The 21,849-nt window shown below is 46.2% G+C and overlaps 3 protein-coding genes and 1 non-coding gene across 6 annotated transcripts in view; 1 reads left to right on the forward strand and 3 right to left on the reverse strand.

Moving 5' to 3' along the window:
* Positions 1–3,719, reverse strand: part of pcnt (pericentrin) — a 30,073-nt gene extending 26,354 nt beyond the window's left edge. For both annotated transcript variants that reach the window (XM_084675268.1, XM_084675267.1), the window contains exons 1-3: positions 3,539–3,719; positions 2,526–2,555; positions 192–368 (exon numbers count right to left, since the gene is read on the reverse strand). In XM_084675268.1, the coding sequence (XP_084531394.1) occupies positions 192–368; positions 2,526–2,555; positions 3,539–3,586 (255 nt within the window). In that variant the 5' untranslated portion in view covers positions 3,587–3,719. The remainder of the gene's footprint in view (positions 1–191; positions 369–2,525; positions 2,556–3,538) is intronic.
* Positions 3,720–4,494: 775 nt separating this feature from the next.
* c3h21orf58 (chromosome 3 C21orf58 homolog) lies at positions 4,495–6,937 on the forward strand. The gene is made up of 9 exons (XM_084683393.1): positions 4,495–4,601; positions 4,705–4,762; positions 4,893–4,950; positions 5,028–5,101; positions 5,343–5,543; positions 5,832–5,946; positions 6,099–6,244; positions 6,331–6,563; positions 6,653–6,937. The coding sequence occupies exons 2-9, from the start codon at positions 4,706–4,708 to the stop codon at positions 6,675–6,677; spliced, it is 909 nt and encodes a 302-aa protein (XP_084539519.1). The 5' UTR covers positions 4,495–4,601; position 4,705; the 3' UTR covers positions 6,678–6,937.
* A 261-nt stretch (positions 6,938–7,198) lies between these two features.
* On the reverse strand, positions 7,199–7,271 carry trnak-uuu (transfer RNA lysine (anticodon UUU)). The gene has a single exon. It is a non-coding gene; the product is annotated as a tRNA-Lys (tRNA).
* A 415-nt stretch (positions 7,272–7,686) lies between these two features.
* On the reverse strand, positions 7,687–15,880 carry atg9a (ATG9 autophagy related 9 homolog A (S. cerevisiae)). Of its 2 annotated transcripts, none has more exons than XM_084675269.1 (20): positions 15,739–15,880; positions 15,369–15,442; positions 14,518–14,669; positions 14,304–14,347; positions 14,003–14,067; positions 13,706–13,855; positions 13,358–13,499; positions 13,114–13,254; positions 12,899–13,019; positions 12,582–12,757; positions 12,328–12,450; positions 11,873–12,060; positions 11,439–11,592; positions 11,064–11,243; positions 10,682–10,894; positions 10,312–10,526; positions 10,045–10,162; positions 9,474–9,744; positions 9,152–9,297; positions 7,687–8,948 (listed from the first exon to the last, which is right to left on the reverse strand). In XM_084675269.1, exons 3-20 carry the CDS (start codon positions 14,618–14,620, stop codon positions 8,940–8,942), a joined length of 2,559 nt encoding a protein of 852 aa, XP_084531395.1. In that variant the 5' UTR covers positions 14,621–14,669; positions 15,369–15,442; positions 15,739–15,880; the 3' UTR covers positions 7,687–8,939. The 2 variants fall into 2 exon arrangements, with proteins under 2 accessions (XP_084531395.1, XP_084531396.1); XM_084675270.1 differs by having other exon boundaries at positions 15,369–15,437; positions 15,739–15,874.
* Positions 15,881–21,849: the final 5,969 nt, after the last annotated feature.

The following is a 21,849-nucleotide window of genomic DNA, read 5'->3' on the forward strand; positions in this document are numbered from 1 at the left end:
ACAGAAGGCATGGAGGGGGGCACGTGCATATAGAATACAACCTCACTATAGGTCTTGAGTGGTTTTAGTCCCAACAAATAACCCATAAACCACTCATAGACCCCATACAGCTCTTCTCTCACATTGGCTTGCCTTTAACAAGTGTTTCTGTAAGGGGGGGGGGGGGGGGAGTGGGGAGGGGCTACACGTACTTCAGGTTTAGCCCTGGTGTCCTGTCGCGTGTCCTTTCCAGTCGGCACAGCTGCCTCTAAGGCAGGGTCTTGCGCTGAGCGCTCATCCGCCGCGTCATCCGGGCCCTTCCCCTTCTGCGTCTTTTTCGGCGCGCCCGCACCGTTCCCTTTCGCCCGGCGCTGTCGGAAGCTAGCAAGCTGCGCAGGAAGGACAGCGAGAGGTACAGGGACACGTAGGTCAGCAACACGGAGCACCACCACACGATCAGCATGCTCACAGGTCAGGGGTGAAGATCAGAGAAATCCTGTGACCCCCCCCCCCCCCACACACACACACACACACACACACACACAGACCATCGTGCCAGTGAAAGATTGCAGAACATTTGGAGGGAAAAGTTTGTGATCATTCAAAGTGAAACAAAGTTGTTTTGAGAGAGGGAAAATGACAGAGCCACACTCGGTCATCACCCAACAGGGTTTGATCCAACGGAGGTGAGATACACTCCAGTCACCGATTCAGCCAAACTACTGGCTACTGTCTGCTATAGGCCAGAACCTACAAGACCGTCCCATCTGAGTTTAATCACCCACTACAACAGAGACGGAAAAACCCCTTCTGCCCTGATTCACTTTTCCAGAAAACCAGAAAGGTCAGAGGTTACAGCCATGCAAAGAGGTCCCAAAGCTCTTTCTAATATGCCGATAATCCCAATGTTCATCCAGGGATTGCGCATGCTATCCATCCAACGACACAAACGAGAGACATTCCCAGATACTGGTTATTGAATTCCAGCTGCACTGATTCAGCATTAGTCCAGCAGGTTCAATCACTGTGCATCACTCTCCCTCTGTCTCTCAGTCTGCCTCTGTTCTTTAAGCAGCTTAAGTGAGATTACACAGAGGAGGTTCACACAAAGATACTCCGTTCAACGCTCCATCGCTGAATGATCACTCCCTCCCTCTCTGGCTGTCACAGCAGTCCAGTCACAGCTGTCAATCAAGCCCCATCAGACGGCAGGATAGGAGCATGCTGGCGAGCACATTGTTCTGGGCTGCACTGACGCTCACGAGCCGCCACAAGCTTCCGAAGCATGGAGACGAATGAGATCTGGCTTGGTGATGGTATGGAAAGAGGAGGAGGAGGAGTTTCACGCTAAGGAGGCGAGGCTTGGGTGAGCACGAGTCTCTGTGGGCTCTGTCTTCCACAAGCCTACTCCAGCCTGGCCCGGCCCATGCCAAGCGTAGTCCAGCCCATGGACTCCTGCTGCGTTGAGCAGCATTCCTGACCCTGATGAGCGAGAAGAAATGCAATTGTGTGTGTTTGTGTGTGTGTGTGTGTGTTTGTGTGTGTGTTTGTGCGTTGCCGGATCTCCATACGTGGGTGGTTCCACTTGACTGGGCAGCTCCGCTGTGCCCATGGTCTACTACACACAACCACCTTTCCCTTTTACTGACACTCCCCTCTCCTATCCTCTCGCACAGTTTACCTCCATCCATTTAGCACGCTCTCAAATTCTACACCTGACTTCAGCAATCCACACATCTCTTTCCCAGCCTTCACAGTTACAACTCCCCCCCCCCCCCCCCCATCTCACTCACCCCCCTTTGCCTCCTGTCACAAAACGTAACTCATCTCAGACATGCACACAAACACACAAACACACAAACACACAAACACACACAGTGGAGCTGCGCTTGGCCTCCAGCGACCGCTGTACCAGACTGGGAGACAGGCTTACTGCTGCCTAATGAGAAGACGTGCTGCAATGATGGTGCTCTCCACAACACCCGCTCTCTCTCACGCATGTGTGTGTGTGTGGTCGACGGATTTGTGATCTTGAAGAATACAGTTGACAACAGCATCACCATAGCAACTGTAGCTATGCAAACATGAAGTATTTAAAGCCAACAAAACATTTCCCCTGGTACTTGGGACAAAGTGGACCGAAATAGAACATGTCTGGACCAGACTGGCGTTTGTGGAATCACGCTAACTTACTCCCATGTTATGAGGCTCTGCGTACCATCAGTAGAGATTGTGTAGGCCAGGGAATCTGCTACCATTTACCCAGCTCCAGTCTCAGACTTAATGCACCATCTACAGGCATTAGTGTGCAATGACACCTCTGCTTGATTTACAGAAAGAACTAAATCACAGAGGTTTATTTAATCTCAGTACCAGACCACCTGTACCACACATTAGCCAACATGCATGTGAGATAATGTAGTAAGTGCACAGTGATCAGAGACCTGATTTTCATTCCACCGTTCTGCCGCCCCCCCCCCCCCCCAGCCATCACCAGAATTAGCATAGACCCACAACCAGTGTCAACGCCACGTTCATTTACTCACCTTCTGATTGCGCTGCATGTTGGTAGGTTTCTGTTAATAAAGAGTCATTTATGGATTATCCTGTCTTAAATTAATGATGATTCATGCATGTGTGCATCAGAATACTTTCATTAATGGGGTCCTAGAGAAAATGGCTAGATTTGAGTTCATGGCCAGGTGAAATACCTGCCACCTAAAGTTAGCAAAGACCTAGCCCAGTCATCTGGCATCTCTTAACAGTAAGAGGCTCACAGGTTACGAGGTCCACGCGTTCAGCCGTTCAATAGTAGTGCTGAACAGTTACCGAAAAGGCCGAAGGTTCGTGACAGTTGGCTACATCACCGGACACGCAGTCCAAATGAACAAAAACGAAACTAGTGTCCTAGGAGGGCAGATCTACATCTATTTGATTCAACTAATTGTGAGCCATCGTATAATGAGACAACTGGAACAATAAACAAAAAGAGCACTTGTGTTGCAACCACACGACCCAAGGAGGACGGATACGTCAACTATGAATAACAAGCATGCTTGGGTATTGAAACGTTAATGACAAAGAGATGCCATCAGGACCTACATCTCATAACATGGGAACACATTAATGATGGATAGTTTCCGTTTCTAATACAAACTATAAGAAAATGAGTTGGCTGGATAGTGTGGCTTTGGATGGCGACAGGTGGTTTGCTTTATACTGTACTATTAGCTACAGAATTGCATATTTACGAATATGTAAATTACTTACTAAACTAGTTTGCGCTATTAGACAATATGCGCACGCTTAGATATCTATAATATTAGAAGACTGGTAGTTAGCGACAGTGTATTTAAATACAGACACACACACAAATGACTGGGTGACATTAGGACGAGATTGGACAGTATGTAAAAGTTAATTCTCATGGAGTCATTGCTGGCTAGCACTTGCTGGCTAACTTGATATCTTAGCTAGCTACAAACACAGACTAAGAAGTAGTCTATTGGCTAATGTTAGCCCCTTAGCCAATTTAGCATCCTGCTGAATGAGTACAAACCTTTGCTCTTCCAGCTTCTAGTTTCCTCTGTCGCTCATCTTCATCCATATCTTGATTACAGGAAAAACATCAAAACTTTAGGACGGACGTCCTGATTTAGTACAACATTCCACAGTAAACTTCTTTCTTATGAGTTGGCTAGGCTACACAATCTTTCTGTTCTCTGAAACAACTGTCAATAGATATTCAACATGGCCGCCAAGCTTTTTCAACTCCGCCCTTATCGAATTTCCTCCAGTAAAAAACCCAATCAACGTACTCGAAACGAATGTCATAGCCAATAGTATTGCCACTCTATCTGTTCCCTCCCACAGCACCTGGACTCTTTCGCCGGCATGTTACCAACCAATCATGACATTGAATATTGATGCAAACACTTGATTGATAGCATTTCTAGCCAATGACATATAGTTATTTCCAAAACACAATCCATCCCTCCCTCTCGTTTTGAAAAAGAGTGCCTATGTTTGACTGGTTGAATAGCTCGGAGGTAGACCTGCCGCAAAAGGCGCTCGAAATGCCCGGGTAAAATAAGTAAATGCACAAACTAAACAGCAGACTCTTGTGGATAAGCCCCAACTGTCAAAAAAGCAATTACTAGTGTGTTAGGCAACAGACGGTCGCTCCACACAAGGGTTTCACAGTTCACTATTTTAAGTGTTATGACCACAATACCTTGTGATCATTAGTCAAACTTTCACTGACTAGCCTATAGGCTTTAGACTTCAGTCCATTCATCCAACACCCAACCATGTATCATTCTAACATCAAAGCTCTACAAGACTGAATAAACACAACATACAACAACAACCACCATGACAACAAATTAAAAAGACTTAAACACAAAATTACTAGCATACAGTAACCATATATAAAGCTAAAATATATGATATAACATATACTATGTATTTTAGATTGGTTTCAACAGGCAACAACCTAGAAACCAACAAGGCCGGCCAACCTTAGCTATAACAAACACAACACAGGTGTGTCCCATAACAACCGTGAGCAACCTTAGTTTAGTTGGAGACGGAGAGGCGAGGGAAAAACTGAACAACGTCAGGTAAACAGGCGCAGGCGATACGAAGTGTGACCACCATCACCCATTGTTTGTTTGAAGGAATAAGTGAACGTTTGGCACGTCATAACTCCCATTTGATTCTCAGCATGGCAGACCCTATGGTTGACCAGATAACCAGGCTTAAACTGAAACTGCTAGAGAAGGTGAGTGTGTCATACGGGGTCATTAGTGTACAGTATATGGGGTCATTAGTGTACAGTATATGGGGTCATTAGTGTACAGTATATGGAGTTCAGGTTGGTTGGCTGAGAACAGAACATTTTCATTTTTCAGAGACTGGAGAATGAAAGAGACAACAGAGAAGGCAGAGCTGAATCTGCCCTGTCAACGAGTAAGACTCCAGTTCATGTATGTATGTCCAACATATCTTCTTCTAGTATATGACAGTTGTTATTTGTTCTCTGCCAGGGAGCTTTGACGGACAGGCTGATGCACTCCACAGCGCACTGAGGCGGAAGAAGGACCTTCTGCAAAGACTGAGGGTATGCAAATGACATCATCTAAAAAATAATGGTTTGAGATCATCTTATTTAGCTCAATATTTAAAGTGTCTTCTTATCAAACGGTGCATTGGATGTCTAGTTGTTGATCTGCCGCATCATCATCATCATGTTTGGCCATATCATCGGTACTTGTGGTGGAATACCTCAATATGTTGTTGCAACCTAAACTACAAACTGGGTGTGTGTATTTGTGTTCATGTCTGAGTGTCCACACATGCAGGAGCAGCACATGCTGGAGGATCTCAGCAGGCCTCACACCTGGGGAGGGACACGCAGACATTACAGATCAGATCCTTTCCTGGCGGCCCCCCCACCTCAACCTCAGGCCCCCATCCACATCTACCAGCCGGCCCCTGCTCCCCCTGCTGTCCAGGCCCTCCCACCCCCTCCACCCCAGCCCCCCCGCATCATCCAACAAACTGTAAGTAAACAGTGGACACTACAAATGATGTTACCTCACCTTCTTCCTCCTTCCTGCCAACCTCTCAGTTTGTCTCTCTCAGTCTGTCTATCTCTCTCTCAGTCTCTCTCTCTCTCTCTCTCTCTCTCTCTCTCGCTCTCTCTCTCTCTCTCTCTCTCTCTCTCTCTCTCTCTCTCTCTCTCTCTCTCTCTCTGATAACGTGTTAACTTTTCTTGTGTCTGATCTTGTCTCTGTGTAAGCAAAAGAGAGAGAGAGAGGTGGATGCCATTAAGTTATTTCTCTCTGCAGATTCCCCAGCAGCCTACCACCATCATACAGCAGTTACCACAGCAACAGCCACTTATAGCCCAGATCCCGCCCCCTCAGGCCTACCCTGCGCCTCGGTCTGGCAGCATCAAAGAGGGTGTGGCAGACATGTGGACACATACCTATGAATGTTCAATTGAACCGATCCTATGCTTCAATGTATAGATATTGTATTTCTGCCCATATCGGCTAAACTAAAACTTAACTTTAACTACAGCGATTGGGTATGTGTGTCTGTGTGTTTATCAGACATGGTGGAAATGATGCTGATGCAGAATGCTCAGATGCACCAGATCATCATGCAGAACATGATGTTGAAAGCCATTCCTCCCTTGGCCATGTCCTCGCCTGGGGGTGCAGGTCATCAGGTCCCTCATACTGCCCCCCAAGGACAGGTCTGTCCCCCTCCCGCACACACACACACACATACACGCTAGCATGTACAGTATGTACATATTTTAAATTATTTCTTCACTCTTAGGACAGTTACCTCAGTAACCCCATCCTTGTGAGGTCAGAGGTCAAGCCGAAGGGAAGTGCCATCCACCACCACCACCACTACGGGTCCTCCGCCCCTACTGCACAACAGCAGCTTCCAATTGGCTACCCGATGTGGCCTTCCATGATGCCACCAGTCCCAGCAGGGTATGGAGGGGCACACCTGCCATCCATCCAGCACGTGACTGGCCCTGTAACACTACCACCACTGAATACGCAAGTCTAACCCAGGCACAGCAGTCTCACATACCTCTTTATCTGCATGGTCGTCTTCTCATTCTTACCTGTTTGTCACTGTCTTTCAGGATGGGTATGGAGGGATACCGTTAGTACAAGAGACCCACATTGTGTGCTGGGGAGAGGTGTTAATAGTTAACACGACATTTGAGTTATTTCCACTTCCCTGTGATAAACATCTCTTCAGAAACTTTGAGCAGCACTTCTGTACTAGAAGCTAAAATAACACTCCAGAAGCAAAGCTTCAAGCTTTTTTTGTGTCTGTTGTTTTTTGGTTTTTAAGGTGTTTGAATTGATGGTTGAAAGACAGTGGCAAATGATTCATAATGAATGATAATGTATCCATAACAATCCATAAAGACCTATGTCATATGAGCTTTGCACTACTTTATTGTCATACGTTTAGAAAACTTAACATGCTCACTGTATCTGTTAATCGTCTTAAACGGCTAAGAATTTTTTTGACTGCACAACTGCTACCGAACCAAAAGTTATTTATAAATATTTGATGTTCATTTTTGGTAAAGGTAAGATTTAGGCTTTTCGACCCATTTGAACCTATTACAATACATGAATTCTCGCAACAGAAACACCACGTTTGAAGAAAACATTACCGCCCGAACAGGGACTTGAACCCTGGACCCTCAGATTAAAAGTCTGATGCTCTACCGACTGAGCTATCCGGGCTCTGAAGTCGCATGAGGAACCTAAACATTATATACAATATAAACAAAAAATAGGAAAAACTTATTTTACAGTCTACCTTTCAATATCCTACAACGTCAACTGAAAGTTATCCATTGATACAATTTATCGGGCTATCTGGTCAGCGAGGCAGCATCGGAACGAGATTATCAGAGTATACTGCCTGAGACGATGTCACTTTAGCAAAGCAACACGTGCAGTCAATGCCTGTGTGACCAAAATGTATTCAATGCTTGCCATTCGATTAAATAATACATAAGCACATTTGACAGTGAATATATTACAGTCGGTGTTTCATATCTTAGAATCTTGTTTCACGCATTACTGATTCCATCCTTCAAGGGTCACTATTGAGCAAATGGATTACACGTGATAATTCAACAGAAAACACATCACATATTAAATACATTTTATTGATGAATTTACAACTGTACAAAATTCATTTAAAGGACATATAAAACAGAAAATCATCTGCAGCAAGCATTAATTCACCTCACCTTGAACTTGGTACTGCTTTCAGTAGTAGTCTAATCAGGGACAGTCTGCCATGTCTAATCTGTGCTTCTTTCTTATGAGCAATCGACACAACAGAAACATACTATTTTCTTGAACTGTTCTCCTGTCACCTCCAAATAATAAGAAACTCACACCAACATTACAAACTGAGACATCCTTTGGAATCAACATACCATTAACTAAAGTGCATTTTCTTCATAGGATTTGGAGAAAACCTGTGGGACAGATAGCATGCCAAGGTGAACTTGACTATTTATTATGAACTGGGACTGCTTTATAGAAGGGTGACAGTGATGGTTTGATCTCCCACTGCAATTCAAACGGTTCACATTCAAAATCATCAACGGCTAAGGGTTCATGATCTTGTGCTTAATGGCATATTGTTACATGGCACTGAGGTTGATGTCGATATATTCAAACGGTCTTTTCTCCTAAAACTAAACAAAAACACACAATTTCATTGATAGAGGGACATTGGATCAACACACACAAAGCCTTGAAACGTCTCCTATGTTACAGTCACATGTGCTTGCTGATGTCTATACCTGCAATGTCTACATGGCATTGTATTTCTAATGCTCCACCATCACAGTATGAAGACCAAGATGTAATGATGGCGGTGTCCATAAGATTATACGTATTTATTTACATGCTGCACGGAAGCGGGCAGAGCCGCAGCATCAAAGACCGATGCCTTAAATAAAAGTTCTAATCTACAAGTGCAAACATGACCGTGCTTCCTCTGTCAATCCCTTTACATGAGAACATTCTCTTTACCTAGATGTGCAATAAATACAAGCAACAGGAGGGGGAAATCCAACACATTAAAAGTAAGTGTAAGTTACATCTTTCTTGATTTCAACTTTGAATTAGTTTACTAAACTTGATTTAAATGTGGAGACTTTAAATTTGTTTTTAAAGACTGACTGACCCATTGGATGTGGGAGTGTCTAAGTAGCAGAGCATGCTACTCCACCAAAGAGCTGTTGGTGACTGTGTCAGTGGTCAATGGTCAATGTTGAGTCTGGGATATAAGTTCAGCAGGGAGTATGACTGAGTAGGTGGAAGTGTGTGTCTGTGTGTGTGTGTCTGTGTGTGTGTGTGGTAGGGATTCTCTTCACAAACTGGAGTTAGTTAGACCACCTGTGGAGAGAAAAAAAAGAAGGAATAAGTCACCTGTCTCAAAACACATACACACACACACACAAGTACAAAACCTTAGTCATAACTCAGATTTACATAATCAACCTGATTATCAGGTTGTGTGTGTGTGTTTGAGTGTTGTTTTGGAAAAAAACTTAGATAAAAGAATCTGTTAAATGAATAGATGTGATGTTATGAGCTACCTTGTGTATTTGCGGGGGCATGTCGTCTTCCGAGCCCTCCTCTGGTACCGGGCCGTGTAGCCGGGCAGCCTGCCCCTCCTCTGCCCACCCTCCCATGGGCACCCCCCGTGCTGACCTCACCACTCTGCCTGCCGCGCCCACAGACTCTGTAGGAGGGGGGGATTATCAGTAACCTGCATCGTGGTGGAAATCAAGTGCACTCTCCAAACAACTTATCTGAGGTCAGCCTAAGGAGGACACATTGATATCTTAATGTAAACTCATCTCTGCACCCCCCTACTGTGTGCTTAGATCAGACCCCTGGACAGATGGATGGGCTCACCCGTGGTTCCTCCGTAGTGCCGCTGGCCGCCGCTCTGCAGCAGCGCCCCCTCCAGGACGGGGTCCGTGCTGCCGTGGGCCGAGCCTGGCGCCGAGCTGGGCCCGGGGATCCGGCTGGGACTGGGGGCCGAGGAGGGGAAGGTGTGTGAGCGGGGGAAGGCTCTGGGGTTCGCCCCCCCCGCGGTCCCCTCATCAGGGTCACTGCTGTCATCGCTGTCCTCTCGGTGCCAGGTGTGACGAGACAGCTCGCCCCGCGACTGCTGCTTGTGGATCTGCCGAGAGAGAGACACAGAGAGAGAGAGAGAGAGACACACAGAGACAGAGAGAGAGAGAGAGAGAGAGAGAGAGAGAGAGAGAGAGAGAGAGAGAGAGAGAGAGAGAGAGAGAGAGAGAGAGAGAGAGAGAGAGAGAGAGAGAGAGAGAGAGAGAGAGAGAGAGAGAGAGAGAGAGAGAGAGAGAGAGAAAAGAGGCGGAAAGAGGAAGATTTGACTAAGAGAGGCTCAACTGCGATCATGGCTACTTGCGGCCATGTCATACTTGTGGTACGAATGAACCCCTTCACTGGCTCTCACCTCGTGCATATAGAGGGCGTGGATGCTCATCTCGGTGGAGGCGTACTCTGATAGGACCAGACTGGTCAGCTGACCTTCCCAGGCACTGCTGCTGGAGCTGACAGTCCGAGCGTCCGTCCTGAGAGGAGAGGGAGCGAGGAGGAGGAAGAGGGGGAAAGTCAGTAAATCATTCCTCAGTGTGTATCAGTGATAGAGAGCAACACAGACAGAGAGACAGAGAAAAGACAGACAAGTGGGTCAAGCAGGGGGGGAAGAGTCTTCTCCTACCCTGATCCCGTCATTGGCCGGCTCGTCGTAGAGGCGTGCCCGGCCGGCCTGTGCGCTGAGCTGAAGCTGCCCCTCATGTGAATGCTGCTGCTTATTGGAGAGAGGGAGCGCAAGGCCGACGCCCCGTCGCTCATGCCGACCACCCCGTCCCGCCCCAAATGAAGAGAGGCCAGCGTGGGGGGGCCCGCCAAGGGGTTGGCCACCAGACTCCTCGGCTAAGAGACGGAGGGAGAGGGAAAAAGACAAAGATTGTTGCTGGAATGCAAGATTGGTCCTGACGGCGAGATGAGGAGGTGCGCGCGTGTGTATAGTGTATATATTCACTGCACTGTTTCCATACGTCCGACAGTGAGGCGCGTGCGGCCATTACCTCAGACTCGGACAGCGAGGCGAGGGCGTGCGTGTCGGAGGCGGCGGTGGCCTCCCTCTGCACCCTCTCCTTCAGCTGGCTGATGAAGTGGGTGGTCTCCTGGGGGGGCTGCCACTGGGGGTTGGTGATGGCAAAGTGCATCAGGGAGAGCTCCGTCTTCCCGTCCTCCGCCTGCTGGTAGATGGACGCCTCCGTTTGGCCTGCTGACATCCACTGGAGGAGGACAGGGGGGGGGAGATGGAGATGGGTATGAGGGTAACAGAGAGGGGAAGAGGGGGGTGAGAGATATGGGGAGTCAGTGCATACAATGGTCCATCCGTGATTCTGCATTTGATTTCCATATAGGAACGTGTGTGTGTGTGTGTGTGTGTTAGTTACAAACCGCTGGGTGGCCGTGTTGCCTGATGTCCATCTGGGCGAAGGAGCAGGTGTCCCCCACCCCCACCACCTCCACGGTGAAGTTCCGGAAGAAGTCGATGATCTCCAGGGACTTCCTTCTCAGGGAGAAGATGAGGATGAAGGGGGTGACCAGGGGGCTGATCAGCTCCTCCAGGATGAAGACCTGCACGCACGCACACACACACACACACGCACACACACACACACACACACACACAAACAAGGGCGGTTCATGGTCCAGGTTAACAAGGATGGTTCAGGTTCACAAGGTTGTAAAAAAAAAAACAGCAAGTTCTGAAATCAGCCAGTTCTAAATCTTCTCGCTCTGTGCCAGTTTGCTGCCCCAGATGGAACTCACCGCCTTGTACTGGAAGAGCTGGGAGAACTGGTCTCGGGTCTCGTAGCGGTGGGCGTTGCCCTGCCAGTGGTCCGGCATGTAGTGGATGTGAGCCAGGATCACCCTCAGTAGCTGCTCAGGACAGAACACCAGGTGCTTGTCAGGGATGAAGGACCTGGGGAACCAGGAAGAGAAACACAGGGGGAGGAGAAGCAAGGACATTGTAGAGTACAACATTATTGATCACTTGAGGCAAAGATGCACCGTTACAGAAGCAGCAACAACATATACAATATACGAAATACACAACATGCAGGAGTGCAAGAGGGGAAATGAGGGAGGAAAGAGAGCGGGGTGGGTAGGTTGTGAATGTTGGAAAAACGATTGGAGGGGTTTGAGGAGCTTCCAACGTGAACGGCTCATTTCACCTCAGCCACACACTCCCTCACACACACCTGCAGACTGTGATACACACGCCGAGCAGCGTGATGGACGACAGCACGTGTTCCACAGCGAGGACGTCCTCGTCGTAGATGGTGAGGGCGATGAGGACTGCCAGGAGGGAACCGGCGAAGAACGCCACGTTCTTGGCTACCACCGTCAGCAGTGGAGACAGGAAACAGTTCATGTACTTAGAGGAGGGCTGGAACAAAGACAGAATGGAGAGAGAGAGAAAGAGGGGAGAGAGAGACAGTGGAAGACAGACCTTTATATTCAAACTACAGCTTATTACACAAATTATAATAGTATATTCAACTTTTTATTTTTCTTCGTTTTTTTTTTTTTTTTTACTAAATACTAAAAGCTTTCCGATAATATTGAACAATAAATAGTCAGGCCTTGATGATGGAATGGTATCTGTAGAGACAGAGAGGTCTTCATGTGGGCGTGGGGGAGAAGGCGTGTGTACCTTGTAGCCCTTACTGAGCCTTGACATGAGCTCGTGGTCCAGCTCGTTGAAGTGGCGCAGGTAACAGCGGCCGTACAGGGACCAGCACCTGGCCCCCAGGGAGCCGGGCTCACGCTTGATCACCTGCACACAGACAAGCAGAGAGAGGGCCGTGAGAGAGAGAGAGGGCCGTGAGAGAGAGAGAAGGCCGTGAGAGAGAGAGAGAGAGAGAGAGAGGGCCGTGAGAGAGAGAGAGAGAGAGAGAGAGAGAGTACCTCTGTGTAACTGAAGAAAGCATACAGGATCTGCCACACCAGTATGACTGGGCACAACAGCAGGTTGGTGATGCCAATCCACAGTATGCGGGATGCCAGTCTGTCTGCCAGCTCTAACCGGTTCCCTCCTCTCTTGTACTCTGGCTTCAGACTCCACTCATTCTCAAACAGAGACCCTGACAGGACAGAAGAGGAGGGGGGGGGTAAATATGTTGACTTCTTTTATTATTTCTAATTTCCTAAATATTCCACACTGTCACAAGAGAAAGCAAGAATGAAAAACACACACACACACACACACACACACACACACTGACCTGGCCCCCAGAAGAAGATGAGCTCAAAGTTGTACTTGAGGCCGCGGGTGTAGAACACACAGTCCCCCAGCAGGGGAGGGCAGAAACGCACAGGGAGGAGGGACTTGTTCACCATGGCAACCTGGAGGGGATACGGAACGTGTAGGTAGGTCGAGTTAGAGTCTCCATCTCTCTCTTTCCCGCTCACACACAAATTCACACACACACACACAAACCATGTAGTTTTTGAAGCGGAGGATGCGGTGGTAGATGTCCAGTTCACTCAGCTCCTTCTTGTGGATGCAGATCTGGTGTTCCTTCTGGATCTCCACGATGCGGGCCTGCACCTCCTGCCAGGTGACGTAGGGCAGCTCAGCCTGCGGGGGGGGGGGGGGGGGGCGTGGGGGGAAGAGCAAGGGTCAGATGGGATCGCTGACGGATGATGATGCTTTCGTGTGTCCGTCGGGCGTCTTCTCCCACCATGGTCATCTTGAGAGCGTTGGTGTAGAAGGAGCGGATCTCCCAGTAACAGCACACGTTGTAGATGAACTTGACGAGGCGATGCAGCCAGAACACACCGGAGATCACCAGCACAAACATCACCAGAGCGTTGTCACGGATACTGGGGGAGACCAAGAGTCTACTGTCACCATTAAGATGACAAAGTCATTACGGATCTGTGCGATTGAATGAGCTTGACAAAGCACTCCTTGGGGACACTCAGGAAGTGTTTGTACATTGTATTTATTGAGCTGACCCTTTTATCCACAGCGATATGCAAATAGGGCATGTCGTAAGTGGCGATAGTCACAGGTGTCTAGGTCTTACCGGGCACTGCAGACATCGGCCGGTAGAAAGGCGTCGGGCAGGGTGACTTTAGAGGAGTCTGTGTGGTTGACAAACTTGTTAGCGAACAGGATGTCGTAGTCCACACAGTTAGCCAGGAAGACAGTGAACCCCACAACGAACAGCAGCTGGCTAAGGGTGGGAACGGCACATAGAGAGAGGGGGAGGAGGAGAGAAAGATCAAACACTAACTTTCCACACAACCTGTTCACTGGGTTGTTGGGCTGTTGGAAACGTGCGATTGTGAAGACATTCTCTCTGTGCGAGAGGAGCACTTACACCAGCTCGAAGATCTCTCCCAGAAGCATGCAGGTGAAGCCATTCTTCTGGTGCAGGTTATAGACGTGCAGGAGGTCAAGGGCAATTGGAGAGTGTGAAATCTAGATCCATTTATAAGAGATCGAGCCTGGTGCAGATGGTTACGAATGATTCATTTCTAGGTACACAGTTAACTAATAGAAAAACGAACGTTAGTATTTGGCATGCTATATTCTATGAATAATACTATTCACTCCAGGGGTGTGTTGTCACAGGACTGGATTATCCCAGAGTGAAAAAAGGAGTAGTTGGAGAAGGATATCCTCTGAAAGAACAGGTCCAGGTTCTCTATGTGGTGCCATTGGGCTGAAAAGAACAAAAACAGAATCCCAATTAGTTTAGGGGTCATGTGTACGAGGTAGGTTCTGTGTGTATGGAAATGAACGTGTGTGTGCATATTTGTGAGTACAGGTGTAGGTGATGTATGTGTGTCATGTGTGAGGTGTTGTGATATGGTGCGCGTGTGTGCATCTTACACTTGGCTCCCTCAGGTACATGCACCAGCAGGTTTTCCTCTCCTGGTGGAGAATCGCTGTACGACGCCTCCAAGCGCTGATATTCTGTGTCAAAGTGTGCCATGGTACTAACAGCTTCAGTACTGCCAGGCAACCAGGTCTTCAACTATAGCCTGGGCCAGAAATACAGAGATTTATAGTTCAGCTGGAGAGATGGAGCAAGACATTACATGAAGAATAGTTCATTCTGGTGCTTTAATGGAAACCACCGGTGTGTAGGGTAGACTATATTCTGGGACCCTTAACTCCTCTATGGGTATTTCCAACATAATATGAAAGTTATAGTCAAAAGGGTTTATATCATTCGACCTGAGTTAAGTTACACCTGCTATTTAATTATCCCAACCTTGAAATACTTTTTTTTTTTTTTACTTTCAGATGTAAAATGTATTCATCACTTTTCGAAAGGCCAACTGAATGTTTATATAATAATTTGCCACACAGCCTGAATCAAACTAAACCAACCTACAAAGAAATAGGCTAAAAGGGTTAGCGGGACCTCTCGCTCAGAGGAATAAATCATAACGAAACATAACGCGTGTATCTCACGATGCCAATGTAAACATGTCACTGGAGCTCGCTCTCCTGTTTGCCTTGCTAGTGTTGCGAAATCGTTATCGGGCGGCCCGAACCCGGAGTTAAGCCACCGTGTTATATGGACACACAGCAGCAAGAACACTGCTATGAATCTTACCTGAGGTTCAGCCGCAGTAACACGTTACAATTGTTTATAACATGGACTGCATGTTTTAGCACTGTCCTGATAACATTGGCAAGTCCATGTCAATATGCGACGTTGCCCGACCGCTTACCTCCATTCTAGGTTGAGTCATCCACTCACGTTCAGGCTTGGCTTCTTTGCCAAAATGTTGCGGTTTAGCCTACACTGAAGAGAGAGAGAAAGTGGTTATTGTTCCTAAGCTAAAATCAGCATTGAATTCACCCCTTTAACAGGATATTCTGTATCTTGACACTAGGCCCATTCCTAGAAGATAAGGAACGAAACTGTACTGTAGCATGTCCCTGTCCCTCGAGCCACAATCACTGTAAGACTAAAAAGACTGCCCCTCCATATTGAGGATGATCAACAACAACATTGACAATATTAGCTAGTTACAGTCATTTGGGACAAAACTGCACAAAATAAAATAATGTTTGGAACTTAAACGTCGATATTCTTACCTTTGGATAATGACAAGTAATTGTCACATAAAATCTCCGGGTTGTCGTTACAAGTCTAGTTTTGTTATCGTTTTGTCATAGGGATGATACACATACAGTCAGACAAATAGGAGATAGTTTCGTTTTTGAAAACACATTTCAGTGACCTTAGAAGGACAGGTAAATATCCAATCAGAGAAAAGCATTTTAAGACAGGGAAAACAACAGCCATTCAGAGAGGGAGAGGCGGGCTTTTGTGCTCTCAACGTTAGACACGCCTTCTGAAATTTAGTAGGGCGCTGTTCTCAGAAGAGAACGTTTAGTCGTTGCGGATAGGATCGACTTCATGAACACAGCGATAGTTTAACGTATATTTATACGAGGACAAACACTGTGATACAGATTACATGTGCATGTTAACCCGAGATATCCTTCAAAAATATAGATGAGGTGTGCCCAAAGGATCCTCGTATGGATGTAGGCCTGTCCCTTGCTATTTGCCTCCCCCATGTGGACATAATTAGGTAGTACAACAATAACACCTAGATTGCTGCAAACCGACAATCTCACAATATCGATGCGTCCAGTCCAAGCCTCATACTACCATGCTGTAAAATATATAGCCTAAGTGTATCGTTTTTTCCAGCGCCGTTAATGAATAGGGATATTGGGATGTACCTTAGATTATGCTATACCCAGGAATAATTCAATCTACCAGTTATCTATATTTAATAGGCTAGAAGATTAGCAAGGAGTTTACCAAAGGACACTTGTAGTGCAACAATCATTTTGTATCCACAACGCCCTGAAAGTTTCCTGAGACAACATTCGTACCATGTCACAAACAGTTAACCAAGGATCAATATCCATGACAACAAGTTTCGAGCATGTCTGCAACACTGTTCTCAAAGTAGGTTTTGTGCCAAACTCAGTTGGAACTAGTCTCTCTTCAACCTGGCGATCAACTACATTTACATGCATTCATTTAGCAGACGCTTTTATCCAAAGCGACTTCCAAGAGAGCTTTACAAAGTGCATAGGTCACTGATAATAACAACAAGATCACCCTAAAACATTGCGAGTAGCCAAAAACATGAATCACATATTGTGAACAACCAAAATAAGTGCCAAAGTGAAGAACCACAAGAGCAAGTAGTTCAACAAGTTACAATTAAACAACATGTTGCACATGTTAAACAACTGGTTAATAAAGTCAAGTAAGCAATAAGGCCGAAGCTTTCAATCGACAGGACACCCTCCAGGAAGTGCCCCTGGTTGAGAGAAAGCCCCTGTGCAGAGGGGAACCCTGTCTGTTAGGGCGGTCCCTCTGTCCTCTCCACTGATGGGAATTGTAAGCCTCTGGAGTGACAGCTGTTCTTTTGTTCACTGTGTCACTGCATTAGTTAACACTGTGTGTTTTGGAGCGGTGTGTGTGTATGTGTATCTGTGTGTATAAGAGAGAGAGAGAGAGAGAGAGAGAGAGAGAGAGAGAGAGAGAGAGAGAGAGAGAGAGAGGGAGAGGGAGAGGAGAGAGAGAGAGAGAGAGAGAGAGAGAGAGAGAGAGAGAGAAACAAGAGACAAAGAAAGAAAAGGAGAAAAGTGGAAAAAAGGGAGAGGAAGAAAATTGGAAAGGAAGAAAAAGAGCAAAGGAGGAATGAGAGAAGTAGAGAGTAGTAATGGGTCTTTTCTATTATAATAATAAGATTTTTTTTTTATATCACATTTCATACAAGAATTGAAGCTCAAAGTGCTTTACATAAAATCAATAAAAGCAATATTATAAGTAATACAAGTAATAAAACCCTTCTGAACACAGGCCACAGTCTTTGCAGTAATTCAGAACACACAAGCCGCAGTCGTTGCCGTATCTCGAGCCACAGTCTTAGTGGTTTCCCAATATATATAAAAATGTCAAAATATAATGTAACTAAACAAAACCCAAGCTCAGGCCTTTTTTTAGAGCAGTCCAGAACCTATGATGAGCTCAAGCCTTTTAAAGAGCAATCCAAAACACACAAGGCTTGATAACATTACCAAGTGCTCAGTTTAGAGTTGAAAATATTTGTTTGCAAACATCCATACACACACAAACACACACATGTGTGTTATGTGTTTAATACTATTACAGTAATTTGTCCACCATCTGTTCCAGACCTGACAAATTATTTATTGCTCATATTCAGCTTTATATTTTCAACCTCCCCTCTCTCTTTCTGTCTCTCATTCCTCCTTTGCTCTTTTTCTTCCTTTCCAATTTTCTTCCTCTCCCTTTTTTCCACTTTTCTCCTTTTCTTTCTTTGTCTCTTGTTTCTCTCTCTCTCTCTCTCTCTCTCTCTCTCTCTCTCTCTCTCTCTCTCTCTCTCTCTCTCTGTCTCTCTCTCTCTCACACACACACACACACACACTATTCTTAAAATGTACAACTGTGTATGAGTGTGGGAGACAGAAACAGCCTGCTGGGAGATCTTGTGAGGTCTGTTTAATCTTGTCATTACAATGAGTAATTTAATCTGCTCTGATTAGGATTAGGCTTCATTTGCCTTAATCTTACTGGGGTAGTCTGTCAGAGTTATAAGATAGTTGATGTAGGTCTACATTACAGTGCCAATTTACCAACCTATTGCAGTATGCAGTTATTCTGTTGTGGGGCCAGCTTCCCTCCCACACACACCTAGATTTCATTGATGTCCTGAGGTGTAATATTTCAATATTTCAGTATTTTATTTGGACATTGAGGATCCTTCAGTCCTCAGCCCCAGGCTTTCCTGCTGTCACCTCAGTCTGAACACACAGGAACAGGAAGCATCTTTGTCTCTGAGTTCTTAGGAGAACAGATGAATGTCAGGTTGTGGGAGATAAAGGATCTTCTCTGTTAACATAGTGTAATCCCAGACATCATGTAGTATTGTACTACATGATGAATTATCATCTTGCTCCTATATCTGATATATGAGCATTTATGGACCGACTGAGCAGCCATGTTGAGGTAGTGGCCTCCTGTTGTATTGTCTGCTTTGTGAGGGCTGTGTGTGTGTGTGTGAGTGTGTGTGTGTGTGCTTACTGTCCGCTGTGGTGGGGTGCAGCTGATTAAATTACCCCACTGTCTGTCGAAAGCCAGGGGGTCGCAACGGTAGCTAATTTAGTCAGAAGACATGCTGTCATGGGGGGAGGGAGGGACTTAGAGGAAGGAGAGACAGGGGGAGAGCTGGGGGCAGACCTACAAGGGGCAGGGAGGCGGGGGTTGAAGTGGGGTGGCCAGGATGAAGTCATCTCTCTGGTGGTATTAAATGAGATCAGACCCTCTCCTGTACACACAGACCTCAGCAGACATGCACACAGACCCCCCTTCCGCTCTTCTTCCTGCTAGTGGTCCCCGTTCTTACATCACGGGTACCCCTGGGGCATTTCTCTACATGCCCAATTACCCCTTTGCCCTCCTTCAGCCCCCTTTTCCCTGGCAGACCACAACACACATCGCTATTTTCAAGAAAGCAGACAAAGTGAGTCTGTCTTTCTTACTCTCTCCACCCCCACAATCATCACATACAAACGTGCCAATGTTAGCATGTGCAGCCATATTAACGAATGTGCAGCCATATTAAGGAATGACTGTATTATAAGGTGTGTGTTTATGCACACTCTGCATGCATGCGTGAGAAAGAGAGCGTGAGAGAAAAAGAGATGGTCGAGTTCTAGATCAGGGAGATTTACGGACTCTATTTTCATTTTCCCTTATTGAGGATCAGGGGGGATAAAGGTGTGGGTCTGTGTTATATATGTGTGTGTGCGTGCGTGTATTTGTGTGTGTGTGTGTGTGAGAGAGAGACTATGCGTAACATTTGCACATATGTGGGTCAGTTAATATCACCTTGATCAATGAAAGCATAAACAGGACTTTGCCTACAGTTATGGAATGGGAAATTAGTGTGTGTGTGACGAACTTGTGGTGTGTGTCGCCTATCTGTCTGTGAGAACCTTTTCTGTTCATATCAAATAACAGAACTCATTAATACAACAAACATGGAGATATCCCATAATCCACCTCAGCCACTCAACAGGAAATGCCCTACAGTGTGTGCACTGTCTGACCCATGAGTCAGGTCACGGGCCATCATCCAAGCTCCAGTATGTGTTTGTTGTGTGGGTGTCTGGGTGTATTGTGTGTGAGTGTGTACGTTTGTCTGCATGTGTGTGTTACCGAAGAACGGAGTATCATATACACACATGAATCATCATGCATCATGCACCCCGAGGGACTATCATGTCAGTAAAAGTCATCCAGACAGTCTTGTCTTTCTTTTCTCTTTGGAGCAATGACCACACACACACGCACACGTAAACTCCCGGCCTCATTCCTGAATGAAACGGAGGACAGAAGATCTCAGACAGCCGATGGATGCAGATTTGGTGCTCTCACATCATTAAGTGTCTTCCAGAGGAGAGATCAGTGATGTCACGTGTAGTCTCACAGGATGTGGTACAGAATCATTTTCGACACGGCCAGCACATATATTCCCTTCATCATTTGCCCTGTTCTGTCTACCATTTCATAATGCTCTCCCCCCTTGACCTTTCCTCTTTCCGGAACTCCTCTGACTCCTAATCCACACTAACACCAGTCTGCTTTCCCAGATTCGGGGGATCCTACCTATATCTGGCCTCTGGACGGGCAGATTACTGATCAATACTGGCTGATTGATTGTTGATGAAGAGAAAGACAGGGCAGCGTTGGATTGTGGAAGCGGGATGGCTTGTGTATACTACATTGAAATTGTTTGTGCGTGGTGGTAAGTGATGAACCAACTGTGTGAATGTGGTTGTGTTTCGGTGTGTGTGTGTGTGTTGCGTGACTAATGTTTGAATCGTCTTGTTCAGACAGCTGTGGTGGATGGAGTTTAATATCTGTCACTAATCAAATACAAATTACATTTGGGGATGTTTAGGAACCTCATCTGGTTCATATTGAATTTGCTGCCGTCTGTGCTCTGTGTGGGATGTGCGAGCATGTCTGTAGTAAATATGTGGGCTGGAGGGAGATCCATGTCTGCTAGTGAGGCCTTCTGAGGCTTTCTATGGGATTGTTTCTTGTTTCAAAATGTTCAACAGTCATAAACGATTCCCTGTCTGGAAAAGGAGAAAAGAACAATGGAAACAAGGAAATGGAAGAGATAGAGAGGGTGGGGTGATAGAGAGGGTGGGGGTGATAAGGAGAAATGTATTGCCTCTGGTCCATAAAACTGATTGGCTGTGACATTGGGAGTGATGAGAACTCACTAGACAACCTGTGATCTCCAAAGGACAGGCAGACACACAAGTGTGTGTGTGTATGTGTGTGCGTGTGTATGTTGATGGGAAGTGATGTGGATGGAGGACTCAGCCTTCAGCTCATTGGTAATCTGTCGACATTCTCTACCAGACAACCAGAGAGTTATTGATGATCTATCCACAACACACACTCCCTGATTTAATACATGCACACATTTGCTCACAGTTGCATTTTCAAACACACACACACACACATGCATGTGCATGTGTGCCCATGCCCTCACACACACACACACACACACACACACACACACTTATACTAAGGAATATTGAGTGGAATGAGTAAGCAGAGTAATAATCCTCAGGGTATGGTATTTCCCAGAATGCATCACTGTGGGTCACTCAATGCTCCACCGGTGTTGGCATGGCAATGATCCTAGTGTGTGTTAATGGTGTTTGTAGTGTTGAGAATGTGTCCTGTAGCTGAATCCTTTATTTGGTCAATATGCTTTTTGCGATCACAGATATCCTTTTTGCTCAAAGGTGTGGTACAGTGTGTGTGTTTGTTTCAGCGTGTGTATACTGTATGTGTTAGTCTTACAAGAGATCACGTCAGTTCTTCCAAAAGGACAGTCTAAGGTAGACAATATGTCTTGTTTTATTCACACTGAATCGTTTAATCTTCTAAAATAGGCCAAGGACATCAGGACACCATCCAACCATCTTACTATTTCCTTGATAAACTCTGTACTGATGGCTGCCTACAGTCATATATCTGCTCAACCTCTAGAATAACGACCATCCAACAACAGTTTGTTTATGTTTGTGTGAATGTGCCTGTGTGTGTGTGTGCCTGTGTGTGTGTGT

This window comes from Hypomesus nipponensis, chromosome 3 (genome assembly GCF_054491055.1).
Source record: "Hypomesus nipponensis isolate SF chromosome 3, ASM5449105v1, whole genome shotgun sequence".
Lineage (NCBI taxonomy): Eukaryota > Metazoa > Chordata > Actinopteri > Osmeriformes > Osmeridae > Hypomesus > Hypomesus nipponensis.

What these genes read in the sequence shown, in the direction of transcription:
- c3h21orf58 (XM_084683393.1), top strand. Translation starts at nt 4,706, where the DNA reads ATGGCAGACCCTATGGTTGACCAGATAACCAGGCTTAAACTGAAACTG. An exon ending in AACTGAAACTGCTAGAGAAG is followed by an intron (nt 4,763 to 4,892) that starts GTGAGTGTGTCA and finishes TTCATTTTTCAG; the next exon opens with AGACTGGAGAATGAAAGAGA. An exon ending in ACACTACCACCACTGAATAC is followed by an intron (nt 6,564 to 6,652) that starts GCAAGTCTAACC and finishes ACTGTCTTTCAG; the next exon opens with GATGGGTATGGAGGGATACC.
- atg9a (XM_084675269.1), bottom strand. Translation starts at nt 14,620, where the DNA reads ATGGCACACTTTGACACAGAATATCAGCGCTTGGAGGCGTCGTACAGC. An exon ending in GGAGAGATCTTCGAGCTGGT is followed by an intron (nt 13,856 to 14,002) that starts GTAAGTGCTCCT and finishes TCCCACCCTTAG; the next exon opens with CCAGCTGCTGTTCGTTGTGG. An exon ending in ACGCTCTCAAGATGACCATG is followed by an intron (nt 13,255 to 13,357) that starts GTGGGAGAAGAC and finishes CCCCCCCCGCAG; the next exon opens with GCTGAGCTGCCCTACGTCAC.